General features: G+C 38.0%; 1 protein-coding gene across 1 annotated transcript in view; it reads left to right on the top strand.

Annotated features, from left to right (window-relative positions):
- The first annotated feature begins 254 nt into the window (after window positions 1-254).
- Window positions 255-20,755, top strand: part of LOC109096473 (staphylococcal nuclease domain-containing protein 1) — a 151,878-nt gene continuing 131,377 nt past the window's right edge. Inside the window, exons 1-10 of the mRNA XM_042741495.1 lie at window positions 255-546; window positions 2,783-2,932; window positions 4,743-4,863; window positions 4,975-5,056; window positions 8,137-8,297; window positions 9,859-9,950; window positions 10,366-10,524; window positions 11,319-11,425; window positions 11,789-11,879; window positions 16,822-16,926. Coding sequence (XP_042597429.1) covers window positions 469-546; window positions 2,783-2,932; window positions 4,743-4,863; window positions 4,975-5,056; window positions 8,137-8,297; window positions 9,859-9,950; window positions 10,366-10,524; window positions 11,319-11,425; window positions 11,789-11,879; window positions 16,822-16,926 — 1,146 coding nt within the window. The 5' untranslated portion in view covers window positions 255-468. The remainder of the gene's footprint in view (window positions 547-2,782; window positions 2,933-4,742; window positions 4,864-4,974; window positions 5,057-8,136; window positions 8,298-9,858; window positions 9,951-10,365; window positions 10,525-11,318; window positions 11,426-11,788; window positions 11,880-16,821; window positions 16,927-20,755) is intronic.

Raw genomic sequence — 20,755 nt, 5'->3', positions numbered from 1 at the left:
ATTCAAAGTCTGCGCCAAGTAATATAAAGAAAATAAGTATGAATGAAACAGTAGCCAAGTCAGAAAAAAAAAAACGAATTAATTTAAACTCATTAAAATTCTTAAACACTTAAGGGGGTGTGTTTTGAATAAGTGCACACGTTTTTTTTTTCTTTCAAATCTGTGCTGACCATAGGGTGCTGACGTGTCGCACCTCCCCACTCACCGGATGTCATCACTCGCACTCTAACGTCACAAGCAAATCGCCCCATTCAGCGCACGAGTGTGACGCGGTGACCGAGGAAGTGCAACATTTCGACGTGTACATCCTCACGCTGTGCTTCCGGTTAAGCAAAGCGTGATCAGCCGTGCTCGGTCTCTCTTCCCTTCCTCGGCTCACAGTAGAGGCGTCTCGTAGGACTCTCCCGGTTCCTTTACCTCTCTCTCTCTCTTCCCTCCCTAACGGAATACTCACTCAGCCCAGCGGACATGGCATCTGCAGTAGCGGCACAAGTTCAGTCCAGCCCAGCTTCAGCTCCGCAGCTGCAGAGGGGAATAGTGAAGATGGTAGGAGAACACACGGGACACAAGTATTGGTCTGGGGGTGCTGGCTAACTCACGGGGGAAGAAGTGATTGCGAAGACCTCAGAAGTTCTTATTATTATTATTTTAAGTCAGGCATGCATTATGCACCATATACCTTCTCATTTAGTTCTTTTGACTTTTGACTAAGTTAGTCTCTCCGTTGTAGAGATTGAGAGAAGTTGAGCGGTCTTCAGCTGTGATCCAGATGGCCAGTTATGCAACATTATACTCAAAGTTTCCTTAAACTATTGACATCTTTTATTTGCTGTTGTAAATAATGCCAAACATTATTAAATACCGGTCGCTAAATCTAAATATTTTGCAGCTGCAGCTCAATATTTGTAAAGAGGCACATTTTTCAAAACAAACTCTGATAGTTTAAGTACTCTCTTCTATCAAAGCTGATCTTTTTGAACAGTTCCACGTTACACTGATTTAAACTAGAAAGTTAGCGTAGCCTGTCATATAGTCATAATCTGGAATGATCTACATGAATGCTGTTACTACATTTTTTTTTGTGTATTTTTTTTTACTGTTTGAACTTGAGTTCAAAGTTCAAGTTCGTTATATTAGTGTGCAGTGTGAGTGAGGTGTCGTGTGTGTTTGCTCGCTTGAGGAACCGCTCGAGCGCAGAGAATCGTGCAGTTTTGGACTGTTTACTTTTTTTTGTCTGCTCTGGTGAATAAAAGAGGAGCAGAGATGAAAAACTGACACGTAGGTCTTTATCCAACCAAGAACTGTCCATGGAGAAACACGACATTAACGTTAGAGAGAGAGTGGATGTAAGTGTTAGTTTTAGTTTACGTGAATGAAAACAGGGAGGGGCTTTCTTTATTAAAATAAATTCATAAGAGTCATATTAGATGTGAATATTTTAACTTGTTATTGTTATAACCTTTCTTTATGATGATGAAACGCTCAACGTGTCCTGGTCCGACAAAATACTATCACTGTTACTACATTAAAATCATGCTAACTTATTATTAGCCAAAACAATAACAAGCAGTTAAGTTAAAACATAATGACAAAAACCTCTTTTCACTGGTTTGAAGGAGATACTTTATAAATTTGGCTTTTTATATTGATTTTATAGATATAATTGAAGTTAATTGATTCAGTGTTCCATGGGGCTAATATATCCCCCTGAAAAAAACTACACTTTATTAAAGTGGTTGTCATGGTAAGTTATTGTAAATGAAATGTCATGACCTGTCTCTTATAGCTTTGACTTTGCCTAAACATGAAATGATACTGTTTAGAACCAACAGAGTACTTCCCAGTCTTGCTCAACTCCTTGTTAAATTAAAGCGTGTTGGATTTGGGAAATTCGTGGATAATTTCCGCCCCGGACTGTGATGACGGAGGCCTGTGTATTCTTCCATACAGTCAGTATGCTCTCAGTGCCTTTCTAAAGGAAATAATGAACTGAACTCTTCACTGTTTGGCCTCCACGTTCTTGCCTTATTAGACATTTAATACATTTAAATAAAAACCCAGAAGAACACTCGGTTACACAATCAAAACACTGATAACAATTAGTGTTGGTGACATGTGGCTTTGTGTTTGAATCAAATGCAAGCAAGAGAATAACTTCATCTGATGCCACAGATATTTCCAAGCAGGAAGACTAAAAATGGGCACAGAATCAATCGATGTTATCATTCAGTCAATTAATGTGATCATTTCGTAAGAGTTCGGATGTGTCTCAGGAGTTTGGAGGAATGTCAGTGATATGACATCTGATTGGATAAGCCTGCAACAACTGTTTCTTGATCATTTCGTAAGAGTTCGGATGTGTCTCAGGAGTTTGGAGGAATGTCAGTGAATGTCAGTGATATGACATCTGATTGGATAAGCCTGCAACAACTGTTCACACATAATCATTGATCTCTGAGGGGCAAGGTCCCCCTGAGTATTTTAAGTTGTTTTTGTTTAGGGCTGCTAAAGCTGAGGTTTAACACAGTAGTGATTGTTTCAGTGATGTTATCTTTGGTTAGCGGGTGTAATAGATGTTGGCCAAACACAAACAGGCAGGTCCTAAAGGAATTGCGACCTCGATCAGATCCCTCAGGGATTCAGTGTTTGACTTGCAGATTGATTGTTTGTGTCATGCATTGCCAGGGCAGTTACAGCTCTCATCATTACTGACATGACTGGAATGATAAACTATTCATGAAACCTTATATAAGGACTTGCATTGATTTGTTTTTCTTTGCAGGTCTTGTCTGGTTGTGCTGTCATTGTTAGGGGTCAGCCGCGAGGAGGACCCCCTCCAGAACGGCAGATCAACTTGAGTAACGTCCGAGCGGGAGCTCTCGCCCGTCGTGCAGTTCAGGGTCAACCAGATACCAAGGACACACCAGATGAGGTAAACATCAACCCTGCACAGAGCTGCCCCGGCCTTTGATTTTTTAAATTTATTTTTTCCTTAAAATGTTGATTCACAGTCTTTCTTTCTTTTTTTTTTATGCGGTGTGTTTTTTTTTGTTGGTGTTATGTTATTTTGTTTTTTTTTTTTTTTTTTGTGTGTGTGTGAGAGAAATCTGAATATTGCAGAAATATAATTATAATATTATATTTATTATAGTTGCAAATAAAGCAACATTTCTGTCCACTGTGTTCAACAGCACCAAATAGAAAAAAGCTTCCTGGGAAACTGATGTAAAGAGGTCACTGTCTCATTTGCGCAGTGTGTATATATACAGTGTGTTCACAATGCATTAAAACAGAAACAATATAAAAAGTCCTTGAAGATGGAAAGCAACAGAAATTTAGTATTCTTTAGGGCAATATGCTTCTAATTAGAGCTCTTACCAAAGAGGGGATAAAGCAGTCGCAAATGCGACAGTTTTCATGCTAAGTAACTAAATGTCTATTGTTAGCTATTGGATAAATTATTAGATTTCACTCGCCAGTGTTTGAGTTACAGGCTAAAAATAAGTTTAGCACAGATATATTTTCACTTGCTTATGCTGGAACACTCTGAGTGCGTGAGAGTTTGACTCTCTTGTCTTTACAGCACACCATTCTCATTGATATCAATGGATGTGCAGTGTGTTTGACGCACCATAACTCTAGTGTGTAGCACCAAACTCACCGTGGCTCAGGTTAGAGCGCTCTGTGTTTCTCTCAGACAGGCAAAGAGAGAGTGCGAGCAAGAGAGGCTTGCAAACCATGCAGAATTTACATGTAAATGGTATTCTTTGCTGTATTTTCCTGTCAAATGATTGAGTTCATTCAGAATTGTTCAGCCTTTAAGCACAAGCAGAAGCCACTGGAACTAATGCGCAAACACCTATTACCATCCACATTTGATTTGTTCAAGTAAGCGAACACAGACCTTGTGATTAATATTCATTATCACAGCAACTCATCAGATCTGATCTAGTCTTGCAAATAAAAATAAAAATGACAAGCCAATGGTGATTCTGTTGGCATTGTGTGCATGGAGGGTTGCAATATTACTTTTCACTGTGTTTTTCATCAAATAAGTGCAGCTTTTGTGAGCATAAAAACATTTTTAAAAAGTCTTACAGAACCCAAACTTTGGAAAGAAATGTTTGTATTTGTGACATCCTTACATTTGCATAAAAATCTTTAGACATGCTCACTTAATAACAGTCTTGTAGTGCATATTCTGGGAACCCACTATAAAATGACTATAAACATTAATAATAAGTTTAACGCTTAATTCAGTATTACTTTCTATTATCAGTAATGTGGAATTTTGCTGTTTGATCTACGGTGTATTCAATAATGTGAGTTGTAGATTTACAGTAATGCATGAACTGGTAAACGCATACCTTGAATGTAGTGTTAGTCGCTTTGGATAATAGAGTGTATTGAATATTGTGAGTTGTTGATTTAAATTAATTAATGGAATGGTTTGGACTATAAGCCACTTAAGTCTGTACGTTCTGCTTCACGCTGTGTCTAAAATCACAGTTTTCCTCTGCATCTTGTGACATTTTTCCTTAGTAAATAAATCCATTATATTTCTAAACCTTGACTTCTACACCTCATTAACTCACTTTTTTGATTTAAACATTTTTGTAAGAACATTTTCATTCTCACTATAGTGAATAGAGACTCTTTTTTGTTGATGAAGAACATCCTGTGGTGATGGGATGTTGTTAGTTGTTTTTTGTGTGTGTTTTTTTTTTTTTTTTTTTTTGCAGCCTTGGGCTTTCCAGGCACGAGAGTTTTTGCGTAAGAAGGTAATTGGCAAAGAAGTCTGCTTCACCGTGGAGAATAAAACCCCTCAAGGCAGAGAATACGGCATGGTCTACCTGGGAAAAGGTGAGGGATATTTATGTTCACAAAAAAGAATCTCACTGCAACAGTGCTGATCTGAAATGTGTGTGTTTATTTTATTTTTGTTTTATTTTAGTAGTTTGTTTTATTTTTAAGAAGACTCAGGAGAAAATATCGCGGAGTCCCTAGTGACCGAAGGTCTTGCCACAGTTCGTAGAGAAGGCATCAGAGGAAACAAGTAAGAACTCTGTGTGTTTTCTTTCCCCAAGCATCAAACAACTGGTGTCAGAACGGTTCTTGCACCTATTGTCAAAGCCTTCACAATGCTATCTATGTTTTTCACATCGGCTGAGATCATTTGTGTAGTCACAAGTGGTGTTATTGTAAAAACAATTGATTTGTCCTGCAGGGGGCAGTGTTTGACTTGAAGTTTAGACACTCTAGTCTAGGGCTTCATCTAACATTATTGCTTTTCATATTTCTTAATTTGATCTCTCACTCCCTCTTCTGGACATATCTGCTCATTACACGTCCTGTCTATCCGCCCTTCTCCCTCTGGCTAAAAGCGATGTAATATTGTCCTAAGCTTTTGGGACTTAATGATGCGTATGCAGGCCGCTCTGTGAAATGGCCCTGAACAATTGCCAGTGGAATAGGTTTGCTTTAGGCTCATTTTCCCCGCAGGAGATGGTGGTGTTAGTCCCACTGTTCTCTCCACAGCCCCTGAACAGCCTTCTCATTAGCAAGGCCTGCTGTGGCCCATCACAGCCCACTGGATCGACTATCAAAATCTCCAAAGGAGTCGTGTTTAAACCTGGGCCGCGCTTTGCCCACCAGCTCTCAATTAGGCACAGCCGAGCAGGGAAGGATGCCCACTCCTCTCCCTGACACGCTCTTGCTCTCTATTTTGAAAAGATGAAGGAAAATAAAACTTTACTAGACAAAGACAACTCAAGATGGATGCTGAGATTTGGCAGCCCCTTATTTCCTGTAGTTAAAATTTATGAAGGCTTAGAGAATTGGAGCTTTGGGCTTGTCATTTAATAGGCTGAAGGTGACTTTTCTTTGACATTTGCTTTAACCAGCCTTGCATGAGTGAGTTTTTAAACAAGAGTCGGGTATTAACATCTGTCCTGTGTCTCGTCATCTTGCATATCAGAAAAAGTGTGACGATGAACCCAGATGGCTAGTTTGAATATTGTGAGCTTTGTGTTTGTGTCCATTAGATGTGGCAGTGTCCTAGTCTCCCATGAGCCACCCACAGTCTGTTTACTGACCATCTGATGAATATTGCTTGTAAAACTGGAAATTTTCACAAGGGTACAATGAATTTGCACGACTGTAATGCAATTTCCGGGAATTGATGTGGATAGGTTTTTATCAGTCCACCTGAAAACAAAATCTAGTTTGATGGGAATAAGGCTGTTATAAATTATTAGATGAATAACAAATCAGTTATTTTTAAAAATTGCTGGGTTAGTGGCTTTCATGTATTTAAAATGCGTTCAGAGTTTTTTTTTTTTTTAAGTACGAAGCAAGTGCACTAGATACTCACACACATTTTCCACTGTTTATGGTGGTTTCTGTACAGCCTCCCACTGTGATTGAAACATTTAGATGTTATTGATTTCAAACTTAGCATGAAATCTAAGAAAACTGTGGTTGGCCACTCAGAAGGTCTCGTCCTATCCAGTGTTGTTATTGTTAACTAAAACTGTAAAAAAAAAAATTTTTTGCTTTAATTGAAATAAAGCTAAAATAAAAATGTTAGATGGAAAACTTCAATTGGAAAAAAGTTGTTATAAACATTGCCCTGGCAATCTAATTGCCACAATTTAAAATATTTTGGATGAAAACTGGGAGGCCTGTGACTGTCCCATAGACTGCTGAGTAAATTACACTGTCAAGGTCCAGAAAAGTATGAAAGACATCGTCAGAATAGTCCATCTGCCAAAAATAACGACTTTATTCAACAATTCCTTTGTCAACAGTCTCCTCTGTGTCTCTCCATATCACCATATGCTGTGTATGCTCTTCTGTATCATCCGCACCACAAGGATGTGCTGTTTTCTTTCAAATCAAAGCTTAATACACATAGAAACAGTGCATCCTTGTGGTGCGGCTGATACAGAAGAGCATACGGTGATATGGAGAGACACAGAGGAGACTATTGAAAAAGGAATTGTTGAATAAAGTCGTTATTTTTGTTTTCTGTTGACAGTGTAACTTACTTTGCAGTCTATGGGACAGTCACAGGCCTCCCGGTTTTCATCCAAAATATCTTAAATTGTGTTCCGAAGATGAACAAAGCTTTTATGGGTTTGGAACGACATGTGGGTAAGTGATTAATGACTAAATTTTCATTTTGGGGTGGAGTATCCCTTTAAGTGATGTCAAAAGTCTGGATTTGTGAAAGGGGTTGTTTTTAGCTAAAGATCCAAGTTCTTTCCAAGGCTGCAGAGTGATGGCATTGAGTGTCCACATTTCATGTAGGTAGTTTTTCAGCAAAGATCAAAGCTCAAATGCATTAAAATAATCTTAATATGGAGAAACTCCAATTAGAAATTCAGAATGTGTGCTCGTTCAGTTTAGATCTGATATATATCTAAAAGACACTTTGAGTCTTGTTTTCATCTAGTTTCAGTGGGAAAATTAAGTTATCATTGTATGTATTTTAATACTCAATCTCTGCCATCGAACCATCAAAACTCGCATAATTTAATTCTAAAATTTGTTTGTTGTCCAAGCCAAGACATTAAAGGAAGGGCTGACATCATTGACAGAATCGCTGGTCAGACTGGGCCTTCAATTAATGGACTTTCACCACCCACATTTTTTTCCCCACTTAAAAAAAAAAAAAAAAAAAAAAGTTTTTTTCATAGTTTATTATTGATTTGTCTCTCTCTCGTTCATCTGTCGGTCTGTTTCGGCTCTTTAAATCTGTTCATTATTAAGGCCAGTGCTACTTAAACTGATAGAGCCTTATTAAAAAAATCTGAAGAGTGTCTACCATGGGCAGACTGTTTAATTCCCCTTAAAGATAATGATGGCTTTTAGAACAACAGAGGAATTAATTGAAACATGTGTTGGCTTTTGATAATGAACAAACTCATGTGAAGAGCTTATCAAGGCTTCAGAAAGGGGCTGCTGTGAGCCCTTCCGTGAGAGACCTCAACATCTGCTGCTCAATGTATTGAAGTCCAGAGAGTAAAGAAAGGCAGACTAAAAAGATCTTGTCTTCTTTTTAGTTCTCAGAACTCTTGTGGTAAACTCTGTGGTCTGTAATTTGATATTTACTGGACTTTCTGCGTGTTTCAGTCCTGAGCAGGCCAGACTGTGTGATTTGGAGGACCAAGCCAAGGCTGCTAAAAAGGGCCTGTGGTCTGAGGGTGGAGGCGCACACACCATTCGAGATTTGAAGTATACCATCGAGAACCCTCGCAACTTTGTGGACTCCCTCCACCAGAAACCAGTCAATGGTAAGATGTGATAAACTCTCTATCTTTCTGTCTGTCTGTCTGTCTTCATTGGTTAAAATTTAATTTATATATAAAATTGTGCTCTATAGAATGTTTTATTTTTTGTTATAAACAAATAATCTACAAAAAAGGTCAAATAATTAGTATTATTACAAATAAACACATATTGTGAATTTAATAATTGCAGATATTAAACTTAAATTATCAACTTAATGTAATATTTTAAAATATCAAAAATATATATAAATTTTTAAGTGACACCGGAAGTACTGGTGCCATATTTAGGGACCACAATACCATAAAGACTTGTTTTCTTTTCACCCAGAACACTCTAAAATGATGGCATGCATTTTCTTCAGACAAAAGCTGAAATTATGCACATTAAAACACTGTTCTCTCTGGTGCAATGTCTCAATCTTCTTCCAGAAGCCCTTTTTTTTCTCTTCACAGCTCTGCACACAGCTCATTTCCTCTCTTTAAACTGAATACTAACCCTGGTGAGAGTTAACCTCTATCAGAGGGCTAGCCAGCTCCCTGCAAATGAACAACTGAGTCATTAAATGCTATAGAAATGTGCCCTGTTTCCCCTCTTCGCTAACAAGCTTATTAGATGCTAATCAGAAGTCAAAGTTGCGACATTGCTCGCAATATTGAATTTAAACACACTTGGCCACATGACCCTTACCAGCGTGGCGGTGATTCACCTTCTTAGCGAATTATTTCACATCTCTTGCTGTGCAGTAATGCCAAGTAATTTTTAAACATGCCAATTTGCTGTTCTCGTCAAAAGTGAGTACGATGCAGAACTGGAGAGGCCTGTTTACATACTGGCAGCTACCCACATGCTGTGACACCACGTGAACTTTCTGTGAAGTGGGCTGACAATTTGAATTGGAAAAACAAAGTTAGAATCAAACTAACATGCTGAATTGTCTAAGTTTTAAATATTACAATAGTTGAAGAGAGAGTTCATCATGCTGTAATCATTCTATCACCAGTATTGTTTTAATTTTTTCTTAAGCCACAATCTATGGTGTTTAATTTTGTACGCTACCATTCAAAAGTTTGGGGTCAGTGAGATTTGGATGCATTAAAGTGATCAAAAATTAGAGTAAAGACATTTATAATGTTAAAAGATTTCTATTTCAAATAAATGCAGTTCTTTTGAACTTCAGAGAATTCTGAAAAAAGACAAAATTGTTTAAATATTTTCAAAATTAAAAATATATTGTGTCTTGAGCACTAAATCAGCATATTAGTATGATTTCTGGAAGGATCATATGACACTGCAGACTGGAGTAATGCTACTGAAAATTCAGCTCAATCATCACAGAAATAAATTACATTTGAAAATGTATTAAAAATAGAAATTATACTTTATATTTTATTGTTTTTACTGTATTTTTGATCAAATAAATGTAGCTACTTTTTTTTTAAATTGTACTGAGCCCTTTTGAATAAAATGTAATTTTAATTATGTAAAACAGAAGCATAATCTAGACTACACTTTCAAGTTTTGTACTTCATTAACAATCTCTCTTTCTATCTTTTTCGCATATAGCCATTATTGAACATGTGCGTGATGGCTGCATAGTACGGGCGCTGCTTCTGCCCGACTACTATCTGGTGACAGTCATGCTGTCCGGAGTCAAGGTGAGTTTTAGCCCTTCTCTATGTTATGCTATGATTAAAAGAAACCCAATTTCTTTCAGCAGAACCCTTGAGACCAATATTCTTTCTCAGTTTCTCATTAGTTCATTTCTATGTATCTCTTGATAGGTAGCCTTGAGAGATTCCCTCTAGGTTTTCTTAGACCAGACCTGTTCCATGAATTCATTAGACCATCTTACTGCTTAATCTTACTAATCATGAAAAAATGAACTTCATAAGTGTGCTAAATTAAGTGTGTTAGTGGTAGAACTAGAGTTTTTACTCAGTGGCTTTTCAGGAAGGGAAAGTTTGCATTCTTTGTAAAGGATGATTGTGATTTGTTTTCTGGGGTTTGTTTCTTAGTATTTCCCAGTAGATTTCAGAGAATGTAATGTTTCTGTGAAATCTGTGTCTCCAGTGCCCTACGTTTAAACGGGAGGCAGATGGCAGCGAGACCCCCGAGCCTTTTTCAGCAGAGGCAAAGTTCTTCACAGAGTCACGACTACTTCAGAGAGATGTGCAGATCATTTTGGAGTCCTGTCCCAACCAGGTCATTCTGGGGACCATCTTGCACCCGGTAAGGAGCCATATCATCCTAGACCAGTTTCTGTTTGATCTCTAATAACTGCAGTTGAGCAAAAGTGTAAACCATGTTTTTGAGTGTTCAGATTTAGACTAGAGCAGTTTAGTCTTGATCCAAAATCTTACATGAGATGGACTTTCTCAGTTGGAAAACCTGGAAAGCAAGCAATACTGAGAGAGGAGTTTTTGTTTTGCTTTTTGTTTTTGTTTTGTTTCGGTCGCATCAAGTACGATAGCTGCAGTTCGTCTTTTGCTTATTGTTTTTCGAACAATACCTGATATAAAGAAATGCTCACTATCATTGTGTAAAGTTTTAACCAGCATACACTGTTTTAAACATGGAAGCCACAATGACAGTGACTAAAAACCTAATGGAAAGGAAGCATACCACAACAAAAATAATTCAAATTAAAGTGAACATTGTTCCCTCAAAAAGTTACTTTAATATGTTATGCACATGTTTGTTGTACAGGCCTTCACAGTGCCAAGAATCGTTGACAAATTTAATTCATTCACTTCAAAACCACAGGTATAAAGCCTCCTCGTGTCATAGTTCTTGCTAATCAGAGTGTCAGACATAATCCGTGTCTCACAATGTGTGAGGTTGTTTTGCTCATGAACAATATTATACACATTTACCTTAGTGGTCTCTTTCTGTTGATAATGCCAGCAAAGCTTCACACTGTCAGTCTGGAGGTTTCCTTCCCTACTATTTCTCTTTTCTCAGTTTCTTATAAATTTCTTAGCTATCATGATATCCTAATGTGTTTGTTTGTGTGGTCATTATAGAATGGGAACATCACAGAGTTGCTGTTGAAGGAAGGCTTTGCTCGTTGTGTGGACTGGTCCATGGCTGTGTACACCCAGGGTGCTGAGAAACTCAGAGCAGCAGAACGGTCAGTGCTTGTCAGTCGGACAGTTGTCAGCCCTAGTGCACTATTAATTTCAAATAAGCCTGACATTTGGGCTGTTGGATCAGACTGAGCAGCTTGTTAAATGCTTTAGACTGTCGTGGGTTGCTCTCACTTCATGTTTCAGCAGAATAGTTTATCAAATGTGGCAACTTATCACACAGCCGTTCAAGAACACCTGCCCTGATGCCCACCTGCTGGCTTACTGAAGCATTAGACACAATCATAATGAAATACGATAGGGGCACACAAGGTTGTCTTTAATCCAGTTAAGTGCATATGTGGCTGTCCTTTATGCTGTGCTTCATTTTGGTGAAATGTCTTATCTCTCTCTCCCAAACCCTGCAGATCAGCGAAAGAGCGTAAAGTGAGAATCTGGAAGGACTATGTAGCTCCCACAGCCAATCTGGACCAGAAGGACAGACAGTTTGTAGCAAAGGTGAGTTTTTGTTCACTCACATATTCCGTTTCAATTCGTGCAGCCTTTAAAGTTATACAAGGGTCAATAACATGATGCTTATTTATTCCAGCTTATTTGTCCAGATTTATTCCTTCATTCTAAAATAAATTAAATCAAAATAATGAAAGCCAAAACGAATACAGAAAGTCTCATTAAAAGCCCTATTTTTTCATCATCTGTTACATAGAAATGTCATAATATGGAAGAAATTATCTGTTGCTATTTCTGTTTAATTACAGTGTTACAATATTATAAATAATCAAAAATAAAACAAATCAAAGTAATGAGGAGCAATCAGCAATAAAAATTCTCAAAACAGGAAATTATATCATAGAAAAAGTCCCTGTGGAAAATTAGAAATTTTTTTACAACTTTTTTTTTTGTAATAATTAAGATGTGTACATTGACATATTTAATAATAATAAAAATAATAATAATAATAAAAAAAATCATTTTATTTAATAGCTCCGCCACATGAAATTTTTGAGTTACGAAATTAAAAGGATTTATGTGTTTCTAAATCATATGAAACCAACATGAATGCCAAGAGGAAACGTTTAAGGATTTGGTACACTCTCAAAAGTAATGGTACAACAGCTGTCACTGGGGAGGTACCTTTTCAAAAGGTACATATTTGTACCTGAAGGGTCCATTTTGGTACCTATTTAAAGTGTACATATTAGAACCTAATAGGTGCAAAAGTGTACCTTTTGAAAAGGAACCACCCCAGGGGCTGCTGTTGTACCATTATTTTTGAGTGTACGTTGTAACTTTTTATTTACTTTACTTATTCTTGCAATTGACCCACAAAACGAGCCGTCAGAAATCTGAACCGTCACACCACTAATTTCTTGTATAGATGGTGTTGCAGTTCTGAACTCTTCAGAAGTGCTTCTGATGTTTCTCACTGAAGGTAACTAAAAGCTGTTGATCTAAACTCAGCCCTCAAGCCTTCCGGCCAAACCCTTGATCTCTAGACGTAGACTTGTTTCACTTAGAACATCTAAAAATAACATAAGGAGAAGTCGGCAGAGTAGGTCAACGCTTCCACACCAGCATGACAAAGCGTGACATTTCACCAGCTGAGTCCCAGCATGATAACAAATGACCATCTCTACTCTGTCTCCTCTTCAAACCCCTTTATCACCAGGGCTTCTGAAGAATATTGGAGCACCGCAGTCTCTTAAAGTGCTGACTGCGGTTGACGTAGTTGTCTCCCTGACGTCTTGTTCTCTATTGTGTCTGTCAGCGAGGCAGGCCTTTCAGGTCTCAGGTGTTTCATTTCATTTTGCATACTCTGTTAAAGTCAGCCTTGGGCCGTCTCAGCGGTTCTGTTCAGCTGCAGCCTTCAGCGTTCCCTCTAAATTACCACCGAAAAGCTGCTTTCGCGTCCATGGCCTACAATGCACGAGAAAAGAATAATACAATGATAACTTTAAGGGTTATTTGCTTTTCTTGCATGTTAAAAAACAGTTGAGTCTGAAAGAGATATAAGATTGAACATGAAATCAATTTTTTTTTCTTAATATGCTAATGTTCAAAAGTTTGTTCATGTTGACTTTAAGTTTAAAGACGAATGTGTTAGGTTACTTTTTGCAGTGGCTGTGCTGATATTGCCACATCAGTTAGGTTTGTTAACTTTGTTTAAACCGCTGCCGCCTGGTCTTAATTGATATGTTGACACTGTTTGTTCTCTCCTAAGTCAGCAACTGTGCTTTTGCAGAAAGTTTCTTCATTCTCCTTAAAGTGAGGTTGTTTCAGTGAACTTCAAGACCTTTAAAATATTCATGCTTGGCCTTGGGTTATGTAAAGGTGTTGCTCTGCAATCTGCTTACAGAATTAGTTTCAAAATCCGCAGACACAAAAGTGTGTTTTTGCCTGAGTCAGAAAATACCAGAAGTGAAGAATAAAACATTTATATGAGCTTTAGCTTGCCTCAGATCTCTCTGAGCCGGGAGAAAAAGAAGATATACTTTGAAATTGTGCGCGAGTGTGTTTAAGGGAGTGTGTGTGTGTGAGAGAGACTCAACAGAAAAAGCTACTGACAAAGGCAGAATGGCAAGTATTTGTAAGCTGTTTCTCTGTCCTGGCATACAGGTCTAGCTGTTTTAATTGGTTTGCATCTCCTGTCCTTCACATGTTCAAAAAGTGTTTGCCTATAATAATAATAATAATAATAATAATAATAATAATAATAATAATAATAATAATAATAATAATAATAAAAAAACTTAGTTTATTTCAATTTAAAGATGATTGGCTTAAATAGCCTTTTTAAAATATTTTAAAGAAAATTGTTATTTTAATTGTAATAACATTATTACAATATTAAAAATTTTTCTGACTTGATGAGCATGAGATCTTTCTTTCAAAAACATAAAATCTTAATGACCCCAAACATTTGAATGGTAGTGTATAATATGAAAATCATTCAGTATTATGGCATGTATCGGAAGTACCGTACTAATTACCATGGCACCACTTTTTAATGTTTTGATGTTAATGTTAAATATACCAATATGAGGAAGTATAGAAAAAAACAGCACTGTAAAGTTAATAAGATGGACATTTTAAAAAATTGTACCAAATATTTGAATGTTTCCTGTCTTCTTTGGTGTCCTATTGATGTAATTCTAGTCATGGTCTGTAGGTGGTAGTAGCTCCCTGTCACGTTCAATGGGCTGCAGTACCAGAGTGAGTCATGGATCTGGGCTGTAGATCCCTGTTGGCAGCTTGCGGTGAAGTGCCTTGCATGTGTGTCTGCTAATGAAACAGCAAAATGTTCTTCTTACTGTTCGCAGTTCTGCTCAGCTGCTACCACATCGAAAAATAAAAGCACTGATTTGCTCCGATGACCTGGTTGATTTGGGACTGAGTGCATTTAGGAACACACACCTACATAAACTGTGGCTTTCTCTGCCGTATCGCTGTCGAGCATCCAGCTGAATGTTTTTGCAAGTGATCCGTTTAAGTTCCAGGCTGAAGATTCAGTGCAAAGCCAGACGATTTGTCAGCCTGTGTCGTAATTGTTCTCATATCATCCTTCTTTCCTGTTCACGTCCCTCTGAAGACTGTAATTTTGTCTTCAGTTGCTCAGATCTAGATAATGCATGTATTTTTGAGGCATTCCCCTGCCTGTTCAGGTCTGATTATATCTGATCCATTACCCAGACTCGCACAAACGCCAGTCATCTTCCACATCGATGACTCTTCTGTTAAATTACTTGATGATCATATAAGATGATATACTCAGCCGTGGTTCTAAACGTCAGAGCTTTTGTGACGTTTGTCCATGTACACAACAGATGCGGCCCGCACATGTAACGCATGGTCTGGCGAGTCCTCTCAGCTCTAATAAAACATGATTCTGTCACAAACCCTGCATGTCAGTGGTGGCACATGCCAGTTTTAACCTCTGGAGTCTCTTCACGTTGCTTGTCTTTTCTCTCTGTACTTTTCTGAGTGATTAGACAATGAAAAATCCCATAGATTAAAAACAAAGAAGAGACTCAAGCTATCAGAGACTTTGGGATTGGGCTGGGATGGGATGGTAATCCTGAAAATAAGTATTTGTAGAAATCTTTTGCAACTACCCACAACACCCTAAATCGTGGAGGTAACTTTTGTATGGACAAGCAATTGTATTTTTTTTCCCCCTAGAAATGTAAAAATATGTCTTTATTGAAGGGGCATGTCCATATAGGCTGTTTATTTAATGTCTTATATAATGTAAGTAGATCTGTTGCTAAACAAATGCTCTGGCACACTTCTAAGTTCCTTTGTGTTCCCCGGCGGCTCGCTTTCATTGTCTTATATGAGTGAAATGGTGAGGTAATGGTGGTAGGATGAGAGAATCAGAGAGAGGAGGGTTGTTCTTTTGAGGACAGAGTGTGGGAGAAGTGTTTTGTTTGCAGCTGTTTGCTTTTGTACTGCAGAAGGCTCGTGGTGGAGTACAGTAACGTTTCTCTGGCAACAAGTGAGTCTCTCCCGTTCTCCTGGTGGAGTGGTGACTTGGTCGCCACCTCTCGTTCTCTTTCTAACACCTACTCGGGCACTTTCGACATCACTCATGAATATTGAGGTGACTGACAATTGTTCAGTAAATAAACAGACTGAAAACATCAGTCTTTTCAAAAACATTGATCACTGAAGGCATTTGAGTGCGAAGAATTCTCACAACTTGTTGAATGTGGTAACTATTACAAATGCAGTGCTTTTGTCACTGTAGATGTGGTGTTGCAAGTGGGCTAAATTTATAATGCAACCATCTAAAAGGTTTTTTTTTCTTTCCAGTATTGACTTTCAAACATGTACTGTTAAGGCAGACACATCAAGCTAAATGCCAGGCTGTTGTTAAGCGTCTGTTAACCCAGTTTTTGCAGTGTGCTTTGTACCGTTGGCACTAGTTTTTGTTTTTGAATGAAGAATATAGACTTCTGCCACCTGCTGGTATGGAGAGTTATTTCCTCTAAACCAGGTTCAGAATGTAGGTGTTGTCTGTTGGCTTTAAACTTTGTTCTTTGTGCTAGTTCTTTGATATCAGTTTGGTGTGTCTGGCCTCTACCATATTAGCACAGTCAAACTGAGTATGCATTGAGCAACTAGAACCCTTTCCAAGAAATATTTGATGAATGGTACTGCAAAAATGTAAAAATTGTCTTTTCAAATCGTTTTTTTTATTCTTAAAAGAACAGTTCACCATGTCTGTCATGCTTCAAAATGGACAAAAACATTTTCAAATAAGGTTTCATTTGTGAAGTTTGGACGCCAATAGTATAAAATGTCACTGGTTATTGGTTGTCTTATGACCAAATCATAATCATAATGTCAAACCTGCTGCAAGTAAATTATGCAAGAATTCATTGTTAATTGGTTGACTGTTTGCATTTACTGAATTTTCTTTTTGCCCTCTTCTGTTCAGGTGATGCAAGTCATGAATGCAGATGCCATTGTGGTGAAGCTGAACTCTGGGGAGCATAAGACCATCCACCTGTCCAGCATCAGGCCCCCGAGGCTTGAAGGCGAGGTACAAATTAATGCATGTCTGTCCTTTGATACCACTGTCACTAAGGCCATTACTGAATCCACAGTGTCCCGGCTGTCTGCTACACTGTTTGCAAAGTGCTGATGTGAAGGATTTCTCTCCCCACCATCTCTTAAAAGTGCCGATCTCCTCCCTTCATGCATCTTTCAAACTCAGATCTCAGAGCGGTGTCTTTACTGGACACCAGGGGGAGCTAGAGACAGAAGCCCATCGGCCCTCCTACCCTCCACTCTCTCTGACACACCAGTGCTGCACTGCAGCCAAAAGCCCTATAGATCTACTCCCGTAATGAGCACATGCTCTCGATGAATCTCTCTTCCTTATCTATTAATGTCATATGTGTCCGCTCAATCCAATGCAATTTTCAGATGCTCACTTTTGATTTGCTAGATGTTAACAAATTAATATGGAAGCATCATTTTGTGGGGCTGTGTATGCGCACACACATTTTTGCAGTTTTCAAATGCTCAGAAATGTGATATTCTATTCTTATTCATGCCCATTAAGGCTGTTAATGAGAGTTCATGTGTAATGGGTGTTTTGTCTAGCAATGTGCGTGTGTATCTGAAAGCTGTACGTTACACTAAAAGCAGTTAAAATTGGAGTGTGAACGTCTCGTTGCGATTAGCCACCCTCTTCTTGATCCCTGACTTCCTGTAATAAGACACAATGATTCATCATGTTGGGAAAAATTTTTTACTTTGGTTTTGATTTTTGCAAATTGTTAGTTTATTAAAGACATGTAGTTTATTAAAGAGGGCTTTAACTAACAGTAAACTGCAGCTGCATGCATGTTTTTGCAGGAAAATAGTTTTGTGTTCTTGTAGTTTTGATAGATGCAGCAATATGTTCCAAATCTTTGATGAAGTTTGTGATTATTTTTAATGGAGGCTTTTCAGAGAGTCACAATTTGTCATGCACATGTAAACAGAGAGCTGGAATGCGGAGCTGTGGCTCTGTATCTATGGATACCGGGCTGCAGTGAGCATTCGGATCACAGCGTGTTTCTATCCTGCCAGCTTAAAGATGGCTTTAATCAGATCAGAGATGATTACAAAACAATAAAGATTACGGATGTATTTAGATCTCAAACGTGCTTCGGAGGCATGAGATGAACCGGAGAGCTTTTAGAAAATGGGTGTTTTTTTAGTATTTTTGACTAGTTGATTTTTCGCGAAAGATAAACCTGAAAGAGAGAGGAAACTGATCTTTTGGAATCTTAGAATGTCATTTCCTTACCTTCCTGTTGTTCCGAACCTCTGTCAATAAAAGAAGATATACTGAGAAATGTCAGTTTTTGTCCATACAGTCAAGGACAATGTTAATCAAAACTGTTTAGTTGCCAACATTCTTCAAAATACCATCTTTTTTTCTAAAGGGGAAATTCATTTTGGAGGTTTATAACAACAAAGGTGAGTAAATTGACAGCATTTTCATTTTTGAATGAACCATCCCATTAAAGCTACCCCTAACCAACAGCTGTAAAACAGTGACCTGGCAACCATCCACAACACTCTTGAATTGTGGTGAGTTTGGCACAGACAAAGCACTTATATTTTTCTCAGAAAACTGTAAATCCCATTTAATTACAGTCTTTGTGCTACAGAAGGTAGATCAGATAACGGGGAGTTTGTGTATCAAGCATCATGATGTAATTATCATAATACCATGGTGACCATCCGTCAGTGTTTGGTTGCATGCATGTGTCTGACACCTATGGCAGCTCCCTCGCTCCACAGTCAATCGGTGACTTTACTACAGTTTCTGAACAAAATTGGTTTCAGACCTGGATTCACAATGCCATAACATCATCTCTAATGATCTAAAACTAATTAATTTGAGCTTTAGTGATATTTAATTACATATTTAGTGAATATAATGTTTTTTTTTTCTCTCTGTATAAATTAAATATATATTTTTGATAAAAATTTTTTTTTTTTTAATGGGCATAAATTCACACTTGTCAACTGCTGCATCAGATGCTGTTTTACCATAGGCAGCCGTGGATACATTAATGCCGCCTTTAAAAACCAACCAGATAAAGGCATCCTAGTAGAAAAGATTCGGATGTTGCCATCTACCTTTTATATGCTGGGTGGCAGCGTTTTTCCTGGCACAGGCGTGTTGTAGAGGTATTGATGTGCTGGAGGTACTTCGTCTTTTGAAATCTGCACTACTGTTTAGTTTACTGACTGTATCTTCTGTAGTGCATCTCTGCACCAGATGTTCTTGCAGTACGTTTTCCCTGCTGGGCTGCGCTCTTTGATGAGGGTGAAAGAGATTGAGAGAGAGAAGTGTGCAAAGCTGTGCCTGTATTAATGCATTACAGTCATTGAGGTCAGGCTGCCCTTGAATGTGAGGTTTCATCAATAATGATGCTGTCATGGCAAATATGACCTCTGACCCTGTGCTTCTGTGGTCTGAATAAAAGTCAGCTGGGAGTCAGCAGAGTACCAAACAATTAAACATCATTAAACATCATGTCTGTTCACTCTCTTTGGTTCGAAGGGACCTGATGGAGATCAGGTTATGATTATTTCTATTAAATTCTACAAACATAGAATGTAGTGTAGTGTATTGAAAAATCATTGTAAGTGTTGGAATGAAGAAAAGTTGAATTCGTAATGCTCATGTTGTGTTTTATTCACTCCATTAAACACAATAACCCTTTGCAAATGCGTCGGTAGTTATTCGAGCTGTTCCTCTGCAATCGTAAAGGGGAGGCTACCTATATTTTTCCTCTTAATCTAATGCTACATTAACCTTGACATGATGCTACATAACTACAAGATCTCTGTTAATCTTTTCATCAAGCTAATCAATTCTGGCTAGCATGTCTGCAGTAGTTTAGCACACAGCAACTTTTAAATTGGTATCGTAATTAATTTTAATTGCGAATATTCAAACAACAGCTGTACAATGGTTTCAGAACAGCTGCAAACATTTTTTTTTCAGTCACTCTTTTGATTGCATTTTAACAAAATGGCTAATGGTAATGGCTTTCTGTTTGTGCACATGCACATTGTGAACACTCCGTTTCACGCACACATTAAGAGACAAAATTAAGAGTTTAAAGGTTCACAACATGCTGGTATGCAGATAATGATGTCACACTAAATGCACCCTTAATATTGAGGTCGCATTGGCAAAATGTCATAAGCCATAAATGTGACCACACCTGTTGCTCATATTTAGTATTGTAGAGTTCTCTACACCATATTCTAACCAAATGTTATGAAGCAGAAAAATGTGAATCCATTGATTTTTAACAGGGATGGTGCATCTCAAGGATGCACAGGACAAAAGTAATGGTGACACTGTGAACTGTAAACAAAAGTCCAGGTCCATTTGTGTGATTGAAATTTCAGTTCACTATATTACCGTTTGGTTTCAAAATTGCCCCTTCTCTTACACATTCTCATCCATCAAATGTTCCATCAGTGCCTCCTCTAGTATGTAGGCACCTAATGGTCAATCAGAATATATATGATGTGTAATATACAGTATACACGAGGCCACCCAGTCGATGCTACTTAAATAGAAACAAAGCGACTGACAAAATGTCCTGTTTCTTGCCACTTACTCACATTAACATGAAAGAGCTTTTATTGCTTGTCGCTTTATCACATCATGTCTGGTGTAGCTGTGTGACAGCTCCACCTTCTTTCTAGCCATCTGTTTCTCACACTCTTTCTCGTCCTGATTTTTAAACACTCTCTCTTCAGTTCAATACAGGGAGTGAAACTGTTATCCCTGCGCCATGCCGTACAAACACTTCAACTCAAAGAGACAAACCTGACCTCAGGCCAGC

Source organism: Cyprinus carpio, chromosome A4 (genome assembly GCF_018340385.1).
Source record: "Cyprinus carpio isolate SPL01 chromosome A4, ASM1834038v1, whole genome shotgun sequence".
Taxonomy (NCBI): domain Eukaryota; kingdom Metazoa; phylum Chordata; class Actinopteri; order Cypriniformes; family Cyprinidae; genus Cyprinus; species Cyprinus carpio.
This window is presented reverse-complemented; position numbering and strand designations above follow the sequence as displayed.